This window comes from Hibiscus syriacus, unplaced genomic scaffold, assembly GCF_006381635.1.
Source record: "Hibiscus syriacus cultivar Baekdansim isolate YM2019G1 unplaced genomic scaffold, ASM638163v2 tig00004355_pilon, whole genome shotgun sequence".
Classification (NCBI taxonomy): domain Eukaryota; kingdom Viridiplantae; phylum Streptophyta; class Magnoliopsida; order Malvales; family Malvaceae; genus Hibiscus; species Hibiscus syriacus.
The window spans coordinates 107,235-126,814 of record NW_024062011.1 but is presented as its reverse complement, the minus strand read 5'-3'; the positions used below and the strand labels follow the sequence as shown (position 1 = coordinate 126,814).

The following is a 19,580-nucleotide window of genomic DNA, read 5'->3' as shown; positions in this document are numbered from 1 at the left end:
TTATAACTAATATACTCTAATGGTTCACTCTTTAGATTAAGATAAATGTCAATTTGTTCTTTCAATAAGGGTATGCATCGATGCACTATTGATGCATCGGTGCATAAAATACATTCGATGTTGTATTATTATTGGAATGCATCGATGCATGCCTTATGCATCGATGCACTAATTGCATTCGATGTTTTTATTTTAAAAGAGTGCATCGATGCACTACCTGTGCATCGATACACCTTCAAACAAATTTCTGGGTTTTAACCTTGATGCATCGATGCACAATGAATATGCATCGATGCACTCTGCCCAGAATCCTCTTTTTTGAACCCGAAAATCATTCATTTTGGCTTAAATCCTTCATGTTTCATCCCCTTTTTCATTCTTAACTCTAGTACACATACTTAAACCAATCTATACTCATTTATTTCATCTTAAACCTCAAAATCCTATATATTTCATATGTAATTCAATAATTACATCAATTTTGCAACATGTTTCAAATCCAATTATATTACTTCATATCTCTTACTTAGATTGATGACAAGTCAAATCCAACTTTCAATTCTTATTATAAACTCTATTTCAAGATTTCATTCAAGAACCACTAATCTTTAATCTTCTCTATCTCATTTATCTTTTGATTTTAGGACAACATAAGCTTTCCATAAGCTTAGTTATCATCTAATGATCAAAACCCAATCTTAAACTTAACAAATAATTAACTAAGTAGAAGACTCACCTTTGAGCTTGGAGATACGGAGGAGAGGAGAAGAAGAAGAAAGAGAGTTTCTAGAGAAATCTCTCAATCTTATCCCATATATATCATTACCTTATCCTTTTCAAGTCAAATGACCACTTTGCCCTTAAAATCCTTTAATAATTACTAACAACCTTTAGGATTTATTTTCAGATAAATCATGGAACTAATTCATTCTTCTACTTTAATCATCAAATTCTGAAACTTTACAATTAAGTCACTAACCCATAGTTTGGGATGGTACAGTATATATATATGGTTTACATGACATGATATGTATATGTGTAATTGGTTATGATATATGTTATATGATATGGACATAAGAGATCATAGGAACATGAGATAAGAGATATGATGATAATGACATATATGTATGCATATATTTGTTACATGTAAAGTATGAGTGGTATGAAATGATAGTAGTAATTGTTTAGGTATGATTATTAGTTACCGTTTACGTTATATGTTTATATGCCTCACTAAGTCTTTGACTTAGCGTGTAAGTGATTTACACGTAGGTTTCGAGAAGAGTAAAGAGCAATGTGGAGCAAGACAGGTCAGTTCTCCTTACTAAAGGTCAGATCAGAAAAGATGTGAATAATATGTATTTTAGTATATAAAGTTCTAGTTGGCATGTTTTCAAAAGAATATATTGTTTAAGCTATGAACAGTTTTATAAATGTTTCGAATAGTTATATGTAAATAAATAAGTGAAATATACACGCTCTGATTGGTTTTGTAATAATGAAAATGTCTTTTATGTAAATTAGTCATTTATATGTTATAAAAGTTTTAAATTACTCACTATTTTATACAAGTACATGTTTTAAAAGGTCAATGTGACACCTCGGACTTGTATTCGGGTCGGTTATGAGTTAGGGGTGTTACAAAGTCCATGTTATTTAATATGAGAGTTGTAGGTATAATTGGCATGCCAAGAGTCGAGGGATTATCAGTGGTCCTTCGGGACATAGTGGTCCTTCGGGACATAGTGGTCCTTCGGGACATAGTGGCCCTATGGGACAAATATTCAGTACCCCTAGTGGGATTTTGTTCGAGCTGTGGTGACAACATTGTGCACAACCTCAGTGTACTCGCGTACCTTCTGTTCTCAATAATGTACATGGGCATTCAAAGATAAATTAAAGGAAAACTCTTATGAAACATAATTGTTCATTCATACATATCATACTTATATGTCATAGTGTGATATCTACAGGTGCATTGCAATGTCTTAGTGGATTGATAGTAGTGTGTATTCATGATATTATTGTTATATGTCTATTTTATGCCTTACTAAGTCTGTGACTTAGAGTGTAAGTGATTTACACGTAGGTACCAAGATTCCAAAAGAGCAGAAATATGGGTGGCAAGAACAACATCATTGCTAGAAGATCAGATCAGAAGTAATTGATAAAGTATGCATGTTAATTGTGTATAGTATGTTGACATGTAAGAAAAGTGTTAGTTACGAATGCTCTGATCAGTTTTATCTTATTTTGGTTAACTTATGTAAAGTAACAATTTTATTTTAATGAAAGTTTTAAATTTCCTTGATTTTCGTCAAGAATCAAAGTTTGAAAAGTCAATGTGACACCTCAGACTCGTATCCAGGTCGGGAACGGGTTGGGGTGTTACATTTCTAGTCATCTTTTCGACCCCATGAACGTGATTTCAACCTCTATTTCACCAGAAAATGTCTTAATCTTCCCAAATCGACAATGGAATCTTAGACTTCTTTATCCTCCAAACTTTGTCGTCAACTGTTCGATGGGCCTGAAGTTGAACTATGTTGGTTGACTCATCGTACTTAGAGGTGGCAAATTAATTATTCGGATCGGGTTTAGGTCGGGTCATTTCGGGTCGGGTAATTTTGAGTCTAGATTAAATTCGATTTAATTTTGTTCAGATTGGATAAGATATGGTTCGAATCTAGTTTGGGTGTTTGGTGAATCAGATCGGGTCGGGTTAATTTTCAGGTCGAGTGATTATTGGATAGGTTGTTTTCTGGTTCGAATCAATATCGGATCAGTTGATATTCGGTCTTTAGATCACGTCAATTCGAGTTGAATTGGTTATAAGTCTAATAAAAATCAAGTATATATAAAATAATTGATATATACTTGTAAAAATATGTCTTCTTATTTGTTAATTTTATCATTTATGTTTAATTTTAATTCTCAATCGTTTAATATTTTGAGTTAAACCATCATTTAGAGATGATAAATCGATAATTTGACACAAATACGATCCTATAATACATGTTAGAATTTGTTATCAAAATTTTATATTGATCTCGTATGAAAAGTTTATAATGAGAACTATTTGATAAAGAAATAAGATTTTTATTAAAATTTTTATTTCCAATTATAAATTTAATATTTTTATTAAAATTTAAAATAATACATAACTTTATTTGTTAAGTTTTAGTCGTAACATAAGTAAACTTTATATTATTTTACTATAAATCAATAATTTCCTTTTTTAGTTGTTTTCTATTATTTGTATTATAAATCTAATATGTTTTTAACAAGATAAGTTGTAACACCTCAAATTACAAGTTAGTAGTTGCGGGTTTACCCGATAGGTAAGTGTACCTCGTGAAATTTATAAGTAAAGTTGTTTGGCTTGATTGGGTTTGGGCCCAATTAGCCTTAATAAGAGGGTTTTTAAATAGTGGAAAGATGGAGAATGACTAAAAGTGTAATTTTATCATTTTATAAGATAATGGTTTTTATATCCCATTTTGTCATTTTCTCTTTATTTTCATATTTTCTTTCTTTTCCACTTCTCTCATTTCTTCTACAAGAGCCAAAATCAAAGGTAAGTCATTTGGGCTATTTCTCACTTCTTTCAAGTTTCATTTTCATTCATAATCCCTTCATTAAACCCTTATTAATGTTTCTAAGCCTTGGGTTTCTCTAGCTAAGAACAAGTGGGGGGTTTAACCCAAATTACCAAGAAAAAAAGTGTAGTTAAGCAATGAGCTCAAATTCGTGATTCAAACATCAAGGTAGTGTATTTCTAATCCTTTAGAGTATTAAGGTTTCATAAATCTATGGTTTTTTTTCTCATATTTGGTGATTTGAGCCTTTTAGGGTTTATCTTTAATTTCTCAACCAAATTATGTTTTGGGTGTTAATAATATGTTTAAATGATGTCTTAAGATCCTGAATAACTTGCTAAAGCTTTTAAATAAGTTTAGAAACCAACCCATGTCGATTGGGGTGATTTTTGAGTGATTTCCGAGTTCAAGCAAGTTATTCATAGAAAAAGGAACATCTCTAGACCAAAGGGATCGATCCCAAAGTTTCTGTCCAGCAAAGGATTGATCCCTTTACAAAAGGATTGATACCTCGAGAAAAAGGATTGATACCTTTTCAAAAGGATCGATCCCTCGGGAGAAAGGATCGATCATTTTTCAAAATGATCGATCACTTAGAGAAAAAGATTGATCCCTCGACAGAAAAAATCGATCCCTTATCTGTTTTGCTTGATGAATAAGGATGTATTTGCATTTATTAAAGGTCCTAAGTGTTGTTGAATGTTCTTTTGACCCGTTTGAGGTCTGTAAGATCCGAAACAGTAAGACTTAGTCCGTGAGGGACATAAATGACCCAACATACCTAAAAACACTCTTAAAAACATCGGGTGTAACCATATTAAGCGTAATACACTGAATTATCTTCAATCAAGAACGTATACGAATAGTTGGGATTGAAGTTTGTTACAAGAGATATCCTATAAGTGGTATGATGAATATGTCAAATTCAGTACTAACAAAAAGTATGAGGCTTCAAGAACGTCACTGAATTGGGAATGGATAAGTTGTTCTGCTACTTCAAGGGTTTTAGGAGAAGTACGATAAGGACGTTAGGAGTGTTGGTACCCAGTATTGAACCCGAGTCAGGTATCGAGCTAACTAGTGATTTAGCCAATGAACAACAAGCATAATCGAAAGAAAATTGTGAAACGCCTAGAGATCTCTCTAAAGTTAGAGATGACTAAAATACCCTTTAAGTACCAGTTAACCTTTTTTTAACGTTCTAGGTGAGAGGACAAGTGAGATAGTTCAGGTGAGAGGACATGACCTCACATGACTTTAGCAAGATCGGTAATGAGTAACTGAGATACTTTAATTGCTTTAGAGGGGCATCGACTAACGTGTGCTAAGACATTAGTTTTAGAGAAATACTTACAATAATAATGAGATAATAATAATTGTGTGATAACCATAAATTCCTTATGATGTAAGGTTCCACAAGACTTATGTCTTTGTGTATCGCTCGGGAAACGGTGAGGACACCCGAGTTACTTTACCAGTAGAACGGTCATCTTGTGTGCATAGAATATCCAGATATATCTAAGTGAGTGCAATATGCACTTTAGTCGGTAGTTGAAAGTGGTACTGATGATATGTGACCCAAATACGTTTTGATTACTCAATAGGAGTAGACTAACCGGACAATGTGCCGATGTTATGTGACCCGAACCTAGCCTAAGGTTTTTGGAGGTGCCTATGCTATATGACCTAGACCTCGCCTGAGATACTTAAGTGATGTTGATGTTGTGTGACCCAAGTCTACCCAAAGTACCTTTATTAAGCAAACATGGGTGTGAGCTACGTGATACTATGTGATCCCGAGCTATACCACGATGCTTACTTATTGTTGAGTTATAGTACCGGCGTCTCTGTAATACCGGGTACCGTCATTGTTTTGGCATGATGATGCATTATAGGATGATAATGAGATTAGAGACTTAGTACTTATATACTCATGGTGGAGCCCTTAGCAAAGACTAAGGGAAGCATAAAACGTAGATTTGAGAGATAGAACTGGAGGACCATGCGTAGGTAGCTCTGATTGGAATCATGCTTGTACCTACTGCTTAGTATTATGTATCTAGCGTGCTTTAGTTTATGGAATTCTTATGCTGCTCTAGATTAGCGATTATACTGTTGAGCTTTGTAAGCTCACTATTCGGATATTTTATGTTGGCATGTCCTTAACTTGAGCAGTTCGTGGAGCATCATCACCATAGGACTTCCAGCATATCCGATAGAGTATTGTATTGTAGATTTAGTGGGCACGTGTATTCATAGAACCTTACTTATATATTTGAGTTGTAAACTTCAAGATGTATTATTTTGATTTAAATCATGTGTCAATGAGCTCCAATTTTATAAAATGTTTTTATAACAATTATTTATATGTTATTATGATATCATATAATATATTTGAAAAGAAAATGAATATGTTTTGAGGATTAGGGTTGCCTCGACAGCCTAGTGTGGCACTTTATGCCCAATCGGGTTTAGAGTGTTACATTTAGTGGTATCAGAGCGTCAGGTTGAGTCGGTCCTAGGACCTAGTGGTCATTTTTAGTAAGGTGTCAGTGAATACATGCCGCTAGGTGCTCAATATACTTGTATAAGTCTTGAATCTTGATGGTGCCTTATTTATAAGTCTGTGTTATAGAAACTTACAATGGTTGATAGTTTTGAGTGTGACCTTAAGGATATGATAGAGAGTCGACTATCTCATCTCAATAACATTAACAATGAGTTTTTGCCTAGAGCAGAGGACCGTCTCATTAAGCGCAAGAATCGCAGAGGTGACCTTCTTTAGAGGTTTGACCTCCACTCTCAGGGAGATATTGGACGTCATTCTTATAGCGTAAATTATGCAACCGACCACCTAGGGTATTTCAGTGCCAATAGAACCTCCAGTAGAGAGACTGAGGAGGTATAACACATTCGACTTCTATGGTTCAGGCGTCAATGAATCGATTTTGACCAATCAGTGGTTGAAGGAGACCATGATTACTATGAGGCAATTGCATCTTATGCTAGAGGGTAAGTTAGAGTGCATCACCGCTTTGCTCAAGGGCGATGCTATCGATTTGTAAGAGACTATATAGATAGCTTTACATCTGAGGGTGCCTACATGAAATCAAATCATTGAGAAATTTAGAGGCAAGTATGTCAGCAAGGCGCACATAGATGGTTTGAGGATATAATTCTCTCAGTTGGTTCAGAGGGATAGTTCAATGTTTGAGAACGAGAGAGATTTCCTCAGAATTGAGTTGCTACACTCTAAAGCTAGTTACGATCGAGTCTTTGAGATGCAAGAGGTTCCCTGAGTAGTAGGCGGTAGACCCGCCCAGAGTGTTTTTCAGAGTCGTCACAGCAGGTCAAGGCCGTGGAGGGGTTACAAACTATGAGGAAGAGTTGGTTGGGTGAATCAGGTAGCCTAAGTATGAGGATTTATGTGCCAGTGGACCAATCTCAGTCAGTGAACGAGAGGACCCGAGGTTCACGAGAGCAAAGGAGAGTGACATCAACTTTGTTACTCCAACCGAGTCAGAGTACAAGTGTAGGGTCTCGTAGGAGACTGCCAGCTTCTTCGTCTGTAGCGAGATCTAGAGATTATGATGGAGTTTTAAGGTATCCAGAGTGCGAGCATTATGGCAAAAAAATCATCGAGAGAGGTGCTTCAATCCTTTTAGGAAGTGTTATGGATGCGGATTCTTGGAACTTATAGTGAATGATTGTTCTAGTTCAGTTGACGCTGGTTCTATGCTTGGACAGGAGAGTAAAACAATGATTCGACTTGTTTCTGGTTCGACAAGGTTCGATCCTGTTCGTCAGATAGTTGAGGAGCAAGGTCATGATGTAGATGAAGCAGATGAGATGCCATGTATGTTTTCAGATGTCTCAGCTTTTCGTGTTGCTTCAGTAAGCATATGTTCAAAAAACACCTCTAAAGTTAGATCTTTTGCAGCGTTTGTTCAAAAAACGCCACTAAAAATGCCGCTATAAACCAATTTTGCTGTATTGAAATAATTAGGTGATGAAACGAAAAGCATGAAAATAGTTGAGTGATTAAATATGTAATTTATCTTTCTTATTTTTAAAGGAGTTATGATTTGAGACAAACAAGGTACCAATTTAAACTTTAGGTGACAACGTCCCAAAAAATACTTTAAGGGAGCATTGGTGCATTTAAGCCTTTTTAATATACTATGATGAGACTTGTGACCTCTAAAAAAAACAACAATTCCTTTAATTACTTAAGATAAATTGATTCGTGCTAGTTAAATAATATTCTAAATCCTTTTAGATTTTAAATTGAAATAATTAATGGTTTTTTTATTCTTTGATGTAACATAATTTTGTCATTGGATCTTAATTTTATTTTTACATCACATTGGTGGACAATGACATATAAAGATAGTAAAAAAGAAGAAATGTATCCATGAATTGTGAAACAAAATAAACACAGAGAAGTGTTGGATGGAATGATAAGAAATTGGGCGTGGAGTTGTAATCTTGTTAATGAGAAAACCGAGTTGGAAGAACCAACAACCGGAGCCCTTGTATACAATTCATGCGTTGCATGGAATCATTCTTCAAATGAATTAAAAGGTAAAGCAGGACAATATTACATGAGAAAGCACTATTTAAGAAAACTGTCAAATCAAAGTCTGCTGTATTAGCTTCAGCTTCGCATTTCTCTATGAACAAAAGCAACTTTGGAGTATATAAAGGAAAAAGCAACGGAAAAGACCACCAAATTGTGTGGAAAAACCAATCGGAATTCCCTACTGTGTAAACATTCAATGCAAGCAAAGAGAGATGATGATGAAGAAGAAATAAAAATCACTATACAACTTTTTAGAACAAAATCGAAAAGGAAACTCAGTTGAGTTCAAGCATCAATCGTCGACTTTAGCGAGACTATCTTCTATATGGCGCACGAGATCAATATCGATATCCCCATCTCCATCTCCATCCAAGTCCGGTTCTTCAACTTTGGCGGGATCAACGTTTTCATTCTCCTTTCTGGCCTTGTCCTTACGAGTAATGACGAGGAGGTGTTCGATTGCTTCCTTCGTCCGCTTTCTCGCGAGCGCCGCCTCTCTTGCTTTCCGGTCAACCTCGGCCCATGCTACGGTGACGGCCTTCGCCATGGAGGAGGAGGCAATCTTGGAAGCACAGAGCAAAGCGATAGCGAGCTTCTTGTCGATCCTGTTGTCCTTGAGAGGGAAGAAAGAGAATGAAGAGTCCTTACAGGGCGGACAGATGTAAGAGGTGAGCAAGATGTCGCCGGCGCAGTGGGAGTGGGTGATGGAGGAGCAGTTGGAGCAGGCGACGCGTTTGGAAGGATGAGGAGGGGAGCCGGCGTAGAAGATGAAGCAGAAGGGGCAAAAGGAGTCCTTATAGGTTACGACGTTTTTTTTTTTAATTAATCACTTGTATCTAAGCTATTGATCGATTAATCCAGATCGACTGACTAATTTAGATCGGGTAATACAGAGACGAAGGTGACCCTCCCAACTCAGTTTGCTCTATTCGCAAACGCTAGGATTTGAACCTCTGACCTTACTTAAGGGAGCTAGTGTCTCTTCCCACTAAATTAAAGATTGTTTTATTATTTGGGGGTGTTTGGATGGGAGAATGAGAATCCCACATTCCTCAGTTTGGTTAGATCGGGAATCTCATTTTCGGTAATGTAAGATTACCAATAGTGGATTTTTTTGGATATATTACCGGGAATGTCATTGCCTTCCTTTCCTTAGGTATTGTTCGATTACCGACGTTTTGGACTAAAATGCCCTTAAAATTTTTTTAAAAAAATATCCTTATTTTGTCATTGAATAATAAAAATTCTACGAATGTTAAATTACAAATCTATCCTTAAACTATTTTAGATTTACAAAAAAAATCTACAATTAAAATTTTATATGAAGTTCAGAGGTTAAAATAAAAATTTTACCCTTTCATTAAACTTTTTTATATTTTCAATTTTGTAAAAAAAATTATATAAATTTTATGAATTTAATTTTTTTAAAGAAAATATACAAATATTTTCTAACTTGTTCAAAAGAAATATATAGTAAGGACAATTTGATCAAATATACATTCTAATAATCTTTTATTCCTTTAACCAAACATGATAATATTACATTCCTGCTAAACCAACCAAACAAAAAATACAACATTCCCAGTAATCCTATTCCCTGGTAATCTTACATTCTCACTGATAATCTTACATTCCGTGAACCAAACGCACCCTTAGGGTTATATTATGTTTTATGCAAGCATTGACTATGGTCAAGTTTAATTCAAGGCGAGTCAACTAGTTTAACAAAAATATTAAAATAAAAGAATAAATTACATGATCACTTCGATTTAAATTATATATATATAATATATTAATTGAATTAAAAAAATAGAATATTTGATTACTTTCATTTTTATTTAATTAAGATTTTTTCACTTTCTTTTTAATTTAATTAAGATGTGGTCAATAAAAATTAATTATCGTTAGATATTTAACCATTTGATGATATGGTATAATGAATTTATAAAATTAAAAAGGATAAACTACACAATAGTCACTATGTTTAGATAAGTTTTCATTTTTTCATTGAAGTTTCAAAAATAACAAATTGATCACTAAAACATCAAATAAATCATTGAACAATAAATTTATATCTTACACATTTCAAAAGCTTTCTAATTTTTTGTTTACCATTTAAAATAGTTGATTGCTTTATATCCAATAAAGTTAATCCCTAAGTTCTATTTTTAAAATTTAAAAAGTATATATATATTGGAAAAAATGGGAGAAATTAAAAAGATTTCGAGGTAAAATTAGATATAAAACCATTATTCAAGGACTTATTTGATGTTTTAGTCACCAATTTGTTATTTTGAAAGCTTCAATGAAAAAAATAAAAATTTACTCAAACATTAATGACCATTTGTAAAATTTACCCTTTTTAATGTTATAAATTTATTATGTCATGTTAGCAATCCGTTAAAGGTCTAACAACAGTTAACCCTCAATAACCGCATCTTAATTAAATAAAATCGAAAGTGATTGAATCTTATGTTTTTTAATCCAATGAGAAAAAAATATACAAAACTTAAATGAAAGTGATCAACATGTAATTTACACTAAAATAAATTATATTGAAGGCATATTAATTAGAGTAATTTATACCATTAATTATTGGGTAAATTATATTGAATGGATATTAATTAGGATAAATTATACCTATGATACTGTAATTATTTAAACATTTTCAATTAAGTTAATTGTCGTTAACATTTGATGAAAAAACTGATGTGGTAGTTAAAAATTTATATATATTTTTTTGTCTTTATTACTTACACATTCAATCAATTTAACCTTAGTTTTAATTTAATTAAATAAATTTAATTCTCTAATTAGATGATGACATATGTTACCACTTGATTAGAGTTGTTTTATTTTTATTTTATTTCCTCTTTAATCAGAAAATGACACACCTAATACCCTCTACTTGGGATGAAAAGAAATCGAAGAAAGAAAGTGAAAATAGGGAATAGATAAGAGTGAATATTTACAATATACAAAACTTTACAAGAGACCTTTTGCAAGTGGAATTGTTGTGTCCAAGACTCTTGTATATAGGGTACTCGAATCGTTTATAGCCCTATCTACAGCACTAGAGTTTGATCTTCTTTGCCTCCTGTGATCCTACTTTCTTTGTGGTAGGCCGACCTGGCGGACGACGTGTTGGTGGAGTTACTAGAGCTTGTGAAGAATCTTTCTGCACAGGCCTGTCCTCATCTAGAATTGGTTGGACAGATTTTGCATAGGTCAATCTGTAGCTCTCAGTTGTAAACCAGTAAGTTGCCAACCTTTACAACTACAATCCCAGCAACGATCCATGTCAACCACTTCAGTAGATTCACCTTGAACATCAAATATGGTACCAGCTGTTGGTAGCACTTGAAGGGAACAGACTTTCGAGCTCTCGTTTTCCAGTTTTTCCTCCATGGATGGAGTCAGCCTTGTTAACCAGTGATCAGAATTAGCCCTCCGGGTAATAAATAACTCCATATTGTTTCCCCGTATGACATCGACCATCTGTGTTATAGGTAGGTAATTCATCTGCATTTGCGGCCCAGTTGTAAAAGAGTTGGCCAAAGTTTGATGTCAAATGTTATATCTGGCACCCTGGAACAATGAATTCGCCCAATTCTGGGGCTCACTTTGCATGATCCAAGTGTAAGCATCCAGTTAATTCTTTTTTATTCTCTCGACACTTGCATTAAAATCTTCGGGATTAGGTGCAAAATCTGCATGATGAAGATCTTCAATCACAATTCGTTTAACCTCCTGAGAACACTGCCCTTTCAAGTCTCTAACGAGTTGCTCAGCTATGCAGCGCAGACAATAACCATGATACGAACCCTTGAAAATTTCACAGATCGGCTCCTGCAACCCATTCTGTCTATCTGCAATAAATGTTAAGAGGAGATGTTGACACAGCTGATTTGAACTGTAACAAAAACCAATGCCAGTTATCATTGTTTTCTGCATCTACAACGGGAAATACACCGTCATCTCCATCTGCAGCAGTTGCTGTCAACAACGTTCCTTGATATTTGGACTTCAAGGGTATGCTATCAAGGAAAAGGAGAGGCCTGCAACCTTGTACAAAACCGCTCAAAGTGGCATGGAATGAGATAGAGAGGCGATGAAAACTTGAGTCTTCCTTAGTGGTGAACGTAGCAAGACTGCCAGGATTGGTCTCCATTATCCTGTCACATAAAGATGGTAACTGACTATATGCATCCTTATGTGAACCCTGAAGGTGCTCCTGGGCACTTTCTTTCCCACGCCAAGCCTGAGAGTAGTTCAGTTGTAGTCCATATTCTTTTTAATGTCATTTGCAATGTCTTTGGTAGTCTGGAAAAACTTTCAACTTATCCTTAATGATACTAGCTACCCAGCTCCCAGTTGCTTGAGGTCCGCTTGACACAGCAGCTCCTCTACAAGTATGTGTTGGATTCATTGTCTTGATGCTGATCAGCTGAGTGGCTGACCCCTTTGATGCATGAATACTCCAAGGGCAACCTTCTGCTTTGCACTTAGCAGTCACACGATGGCCATCATTCTTAATAAACCTAAATGCAAACTGATGTGCAATGGCATATTTACGCAATGATTCACGATATTCATGAACACTATCAAATTTTTGCCCCACTCCTGTAATTGTGTTCTGGCACTGTGCAGCACCTTTAGCATGCTTCTCATAGGGAACCACAGAAATAGAAAGAACACATGCAATATCAGGTGGAAGATCAATGTGTGCATCAAAATTGGCGTTATCAGCAAATATCTAGAGAGGCCCCAATTGGAATATTGTGTTGGGTGGTATCATCAACAACATCAAGAGGGGGATCAAGTGGAGGCACTTCTTCAGACAAAGTTGTTCTACTTGACCTGCAAAAAAAAAGAGAGCACTCAACATCAAGTAAATAACCAAGAATTACACCGAAGCACTAGCTTAGGAACGAGGAAAACTACCTATTGGCTGGCATGTTAGAAATATCAGGAGCAACAGTTTCTTCCATTATGATATACACATCAGCAGTTATAGAATCCCCGTGAAATTTTATCATCTGCTCTAAATCCTTGTCATTGGAGACAGTAATGAGAGTCTTCCTATTACCAGGGACGAAGCATTTGATAGACATAGTACTAATGCTACAATTAAACATTTCTGCTATTTCCATCTTGAAGTCATCGAACTTCGTTTGATTGTCAACTTCGATTGCATGTGCATCTCCACCTCTATATGACAAAGAACCATTCTTTTCAGTCTCAAATTCACCACCAGATTGACAAAATTGCTATTAGCCTTTTCGTAGCCATGACCTGGCAATCATGTAAAGAATTTCAGAAATACTCAGGACAGTCCATAAAACCAATCAACCAAAGCAAAGCAAAACAAAACAAAACAAAAGGTTTAATGATATAGTTATAAATCTTGATATGAAGGCATGAGAAAAAGGATACTCATGTTGAGTCCAGTTATCAAATGCTGACAGTCAAATGGCGAAGAACGGTCAGCTTGGATACAGTAAGACAGAAAACAGAACAATATTGTCTCTTTTTCCCCCCCTTTTACTGGAAAAGAAGGAAAGAAGTGATTTTCAGTAGATTCTGATGACATATTCGGCTTAATTGTTGACTCATATCCCATTCCTACGATATTAAGTATGTTCATAAATGGATTTGAGAGGAATCAAACATTGTGTTTTCCTGCTAACTTTGAAAATTCTCCGTAACCATGAAGAGCGTAAAGTCGTGAACAAATAGTCAAAAAGGAAACCCAGAGTTTAGAAATCGGAAATGGTATCGGAATCTTTTGTTTGCTCTTGTGGGTTTTAACGAGGCAGAAATGTAATTTAATGCGAATTGAAGGGACCCAAACAGAAGAAGATACTAAAATAACGGGAAAGATGGGAAGTTCTTACCTTGAATTGTGAGGAGCAGTGTTCCCAATAATTAGGGTTTCATTTTTGGTAAATTTAAATGCTCAATTTGGGCTGGGAATGGGGAAGATGAGAGAATACATTTGCATACCTATCATAAACTACGATTTCCAAATCCAAATTCAACTTTTAGAAATGATTTTGTTACTCAAATTTTATAAATGAAATTCTTAGGAAAAAAAATTCACGAATCGCTTGTAAAACATATACAAAATTCATCAGAAGAAAAACTCGAATTCCCGTCCATCTCATCCAAAAGCCATCCTTCCACCACCATATGCTTCTTTAGCTTACCGTATCCATAAGTTCAAAGGTTTAAACCAATCAATCTCTTCCTAATTATATACCGGAAAATTTTGATTGAGTTGGTGATAACATTTAAAACAACCATTGTTTACCTACTGATTAGTGTCATGTAGAACAATCCTAATGTTGGAATACAAGAACACACTACTAAAGAACATCGAAGAACAGCCATCGCGCTCCTTGTTAATATAACACCATAGCTCCCAACGTGTCTTTCAACCACTTCCAAAGAGTTGTCAGATGTAAGGTATGTGGTGAACTCGATCCTTACTGTGGTCCCTGTAAAACACAACATATAAGAGGAATAGTTGGTCCAATGGTGACAGAAACACACCTTAAATAAAATACTGAAATCGATGGCTACCCGCACCCACAGAATTCTGCTAACATATAAAAATATTCCAGTATACACTACAGAGCAGTCCAAGGGAGGAAAATCTTGTATAGATACAGATAAGTGAAAACTGCAGAATATCTGCAAACTGAGACATGGAAACCCTAGAACTTGTGGGTTCAGATGCAGCACAGATATAAGCATGTGTAATACAAAAAGACAGACACTCATCTCAGAGTTTCACGCAAAAATGCTGAACACGAGCTGGATATAAAAAATAGGCTCTCTCAGTGAGCCAGCCTTGGATCAAATATGGAGTGGAAATGTGGAATTGAGCATTGCCATTATATTGACTATTCGGAGATTACTGGTGTAAGATTAAAATAACAAAGGACTGAATACTTACATGAAACTTTACAAGAGCTCTTTGCAGGTGGCCCTGTTGTGCCCAAGACCCTTGCATCTACTGCACTGGAGTTGGCTCTTCATTACCTCCTGTGGTCCTACTTTCTTTGTGGTTGGCCGACCTGGTGGACGACGTGTTGGTGGAGTTACTAGAGCTTGAGAAGATTCGTTCTGTATAGGACTGTTCAAAATGGGAATAGGTTGTATAGATTCCGCATAGGTCAATCTGTAGCTCTCAGTTGTAAAGTATCTGGAGCAATAATCATAAGGGCTTTGTCCAATGCAACTGATAACAGCAATAGCATGGCAGCAGGGTAAACCGGTAAGTTGCCAACCTTTACAGCTACAATCCCAACGATCAATTTCAACCACTTCAGTAGTCTCACCTTGAACCTCAAATATGCTACCGGTAGTCAGGAGCACCTGAAAGGAATGGACTTCCAAGCTCTCCTTTTCCAGTTTCTCCTCCATGGATGGAGTCAGCCTTGTTAACCAGTGATCAGAACCAGCCCTCCGGGTATAAATTAACTCCATAATATTTCCCCGCATGACATCAACCATCTGTTTTATAGGTAATTCATATGCATCTGATGCCCAGCTGTAAAAGAGTTCACCAAATTTTGATGTCATATAGTTATATCTAGCACCCTGGAAAAATGAATTTGCCCAATTATGGGGCTCACTTTGCATGATCCAATTGTAAGCTTCCAGTGAAATGCTTTTGATGCTCTCTACACTCGTATGAAAATCTTCAGGTTTAGGTGCAGAAGCTGCACTATAAATGTGTTCAACCACGGTACGTTGAACCTCCCCAGAAAACTGCCCTTTCAAGTCTCTAACAAGTTCCTCCGATAAGTAGTGCAGACAATAACCAAGATTTGAATCCTTGAAAATTTCAGAGAGAGACTCCTGCAACCCCTTCTGTCTGTCTGCAATAAATGTTAGAGGACAAGATGTTGACACAGCTGATTTGAGTTGTAACAAAAACCAATGCCAGTTATCATTGGTTTCTGCATCCACAACAGCAAAAGCAACAGGAAATACACCATCATCTCCATCTGCAGCTGTTGCTGTCAACAACATTCCTTGATATTTGGTATTCCAGGGTATGCTATTAAGGAAAAGGAGAGGCCTGCAGCCTTGTACAAAACCACTCAAAGACGCATGGAATGAAATAAAGAGGCGATGGAAACTTGAGTCTTCCTTAGTGGTGAATGTAGCAAGAGTGCCAGGATTGATCTCCATTATCCTGTCATATAAAGATGGTAACTGACTAGATGCATCCTTATGTGAACCATGAAGCTGCTCCATCGCAATTTCTTTGGCACGCCAAGCTTGAGAGTAGTTCAATTGTAGCCCATATTCTTGTTTAATGTCATTTACAATGTCCTTGGGTTTGTAATCTGGAAAATCTTTCAATTTCTCCTTAATTATACTGGCTACCCAGCTCCTAGTTGATTGATGCCCACCTGTCAAGGCAGCCCCTCCACAAGTATGTGTTGGATTCATCTTCTTGATACATATCATCTGAGTGGTAGACAACCTTGATGCATGAATTCTCCAAGGGCAACCTTCTACTTTGCATTTAACAGTTACACGATGGCTATCATTCTTTTTATACTTAAATGCAAACTGATGTGCAATGGCATATTTACGCAATGACTCACGAAATTCCTGAACACTGCTGAATCTTTGCCCCACCCCTGTAATTGTATTCTCCCACTGCTCAGCACCTTTAACATGCTTCTCATAGGAATAACAGAAATAGGAAGAATAGATTCAATATCTATTGGCAAATCAATGTCTGCATCAATATGGTCGGTGTCATCAACAACATCAAAGAAGCACCAAGAGGAATGCTGGTTGAGTGGTATCCTCCACAACACCCAGAGGTGGATCAAGTGGAGGCCCTTCTTCAGACAAAGTTGTTCTACTTGACCTGTTAGAAAAAAAAAAGCACACTCTCAGCATCTAGGTAACAAATCAAGAATTACAATGAAGCTTTGGCAAAGAAATGAAGAGAACTACCTACTGGTTGGCATGTTAGAAACAGAAGGAGCAAAGATTTCTTCCATCATGATAACACATCAGCAGTTATAGAATCCACATGAAATTTTATCATCCTCTCTAAATCCTTGTCATTGGAGACAGTAATGAGAGTCTTTCTATTTCCAGGTAGGAAGTATCTGATAGACATAGTACTAATGCTACAATTAAACATTTCTGCTACTTCCATCTTGAAGTCATCAAACTTCGTTTGATCATCGATGTCTATTGCATGAGCATCCCCACCTCTATACGACAATGAGCCATCCTTTTCAGTCTCAAATTCACCACCAGATTGACAAATTACTATAAGCATTTTAGTAGCCATGACCTGCCAATCAATTGAAGAATTTGAAAAGTGCTTAGGAAGGTTCATAAAATCAATCAAGTAAATCAAAGCAAAACAAAAAGGCTTTAATGATACAATTATAAAGCTTGATATGATATGAAGTCATAGGAAAAAGGATAATCAAGTCGAATTCAGTAATCAAATGCTGACCGAAAAATGGCGAAGAAGGGTCAGTTCGTATAACGTAGACAAGCTAGAAAACAAAAACGAAATTTTCTTTTTCTCTTTTAATGGAATAGAAGGAAAGAAGTGATTTGTCGTAGAGATTCTGGTGATATATTTGCCCATTCCTACCACATTGAGCACGTACATATATGGATTTGAAAAATAAATCAATGATTTTGCTTCCCCCTAATTTTGCGAATTCAGGCTATTTCCATAACCAAGCAGAACGTGAGGCCTTTAACAAACAGTAACAATATTACAAAAAAAAAAAGCCAGAAATCGGAAGTTGAAGTTTAGCATTGGGGGCAGGAATCTTTTGTATTCTGTTGTCGTTTTAAAGAGGCAGAAACATATTTTCATGCAATTAAGGAATGAATTGAAGAAACCCTAACAAAAGAAGGTACGTAAATGTTGCAAAGATGTTAGAAAGCGCTTACCTTGAATTGTGAGAAATAGGGTTACCAAAATCCCCAATAATTAGGTTTTTTATTTTCCTGGTAAATGAAATACTCACTTTGAAACAACTATCTCCCTTAAAGGTGCAAGGGATAATAACCGCCAGAGAGGTTGTGAGAGAGAAAGGGAGAGGGGAGGATAAGAAGGTAAACTCCAAGAAGAATATGATGCCGTAGATATATATAGGGTTAATATAACTTCTGATACCTAACTTTTGCATTGACGTGCAATTTGAGCCCAAACATTTTTAATGCAATTTGATCCAAACTTTTTAAATACAATTAGGCACTTAAATTTTCTCCGTATAATTAGGTATTAATATTTTGATTAACCTATATTTATAATTTTCATAATGTTTAATTAAAAAAGCTAATATATTACATATTCAAAAATATATTAAAATTTTAAGCATAAATATGTATAATTAAGAAAAATATTGAATACCTAATTGAAAAAAAATTAAATATCTGATTATACCAATACAAAAGTTAGGTACCAAAATTTATATTAACCCAATATATTTAAAAAAAATTATTTCCAGAAAACTTTGTAAACTTTTACCTTTATTCTTATTAAAAATTCAAATGTGTTCTAACTATCGATCTATTTATATTTATAATGATAACTAGACAAGTCTATTAATTGTATTTATAATTTCATTTTTGTATTTGTAACACCTCGAATTATGTTTTATGAGTTTTGGGCTAATCTGATAGGGACTTGGAATAAATCATTTAGCTTGTGAGAAGCCTAGACCCAAGTTGAGTGTATTTGTGTTTGGTTGGGGCCCAATTGATATTAAAAATATAATTTTTTTAATCTAAGGATAAAAGGGAAAAGACTAAAAGAGCAATTAGACTAATTCTTGAAGCAAATGTTGAAAACCTATTAATTTGTGTGGTCTCATGTCTGACACTTCTTTTTTTTTTTTAATTCTTCTTTATCTATTCTTCTCCTTCCTTCATCCTTTATTTTCCTCTCAACCTAAAACCAGCACAAGTGTAAACTTGGTAGTTTTGTAAGTCTTGGACGAACTAAAGAAAGTAAGAATAAAAAAAATTCAATCACTAGAGCTTTCATTCAAGCCCTCAACATCAAGTTTTGACCATGGTTGTCATAAGTGGGTTTTAGGAATCCCAAGATACTCCAACTGTTTTTAGTAAATTGAAGCCTTAGGGATTGTTTATAATCTTTTCCTAAGCACCTAAGAAAGTTAGTAACACTTGTGTTTCTATTTCTTGCTTAATGAGAGAGGTCGGAGAAAGCTTCAAGATAAAAAAAAAAATGAGAAGTTGGCTTTTGATTGAGGTTGAGGCGCTTCCAACAGCTTAGAAACTCAAGGTAACACATTTCTAACTCAACTCTACCATATGTAGGACACTAGGTATGTTTTGGTTGGTTGCATGAGTTATGAAGCATGTTC

General features: G+C 35.4%; 2 protein-coding genes and 1 pseudogene across 2 annotated transcripts; all 3 read right to left on the bottom strand.

The window, feature by feature from the left end:
- Nucleotides 1-11,832: 11,832 nt before the first annotated feature.
- On the bottom strand, nucleotides 11,833-12,852 carry LOC120193148. The gene is made up of 4 exons (XM_039195742.1): nucleotides 12,835-12,852; nucleotides 12,545-12,733; nucleotides 12,154-12,442; nucleotides 11,833-12,050 (listed from the first exon to the last, which is right to left on the bottom strand). Exons 1-4 carry the CDS (start codon nucleotides 12,850-12,852, stop codon nucleotides 11,833-11,835), a joined length of 714 nt encoding a protein of 237 aa, XP_039051673.1.
- On the bottom strand, nucleotides 12,618-13,392 carry LOC120193576. Its single transcript, XM_039196052.1, has 2 exons — nucleotides 13,126-13,392; nucleotides 12,618-13,041 (listed from the first exon to the last, which is right to left on the bottom strand). Exons 1-2 carry the CDS (start codon nucleotides 13,332-13,334, stop codon nucleotides 12,927-12,929), a joined length of 324 nt encoding a protein of 107 aa, XP_039051983.1. The 5' UTR covers nucleotides 13,335-13,392; the 3' UTR covers nucleotides 12,618-12,926.
- A 931-nt stretch (nucleotides 13,393-14,323) lies between these two features.
- Nucleotides 14,324-18,292, bottom strand: LOC120193139 (annotated as a pseudogene).
- Between the last annotated feature and the right edge of the window lie 1,288 nt (nucleotides 18,293-19,580).

Coding starts and splice junctions, on each gene's coding strand:
- LOC120193148 (XM_039195742.1), bottom strand. Junction 12,443..12,544: donor CTCAAGCAACTGGGAGCTGG/GTAGCTAGTATC, acceptor AACTACTCTCAG/GCTTGGCGTGGGAAAGAAAG. Junction 12,051..12,153: donor TGCTGCAGATGGAGATGACG/GTGTATTTCCCG, acceptor CATTTATTGCAG/ATAGACAGAATGGGTTGCAG.
- LOC120193576 (XM_039196052.1), bottom strand. CDS start 13,334: ATGGAAATAGCAGAAATGTTTAATTGTAGCATTAGTACTATGTCTATC. Junction 13,042..13,125: donor TCTAACATGCCAGCCAATAG/GTAGTTTTCCTC, acceptor TTTTTTTTGCAG/GTCAAGTAGAACAACTTTGT.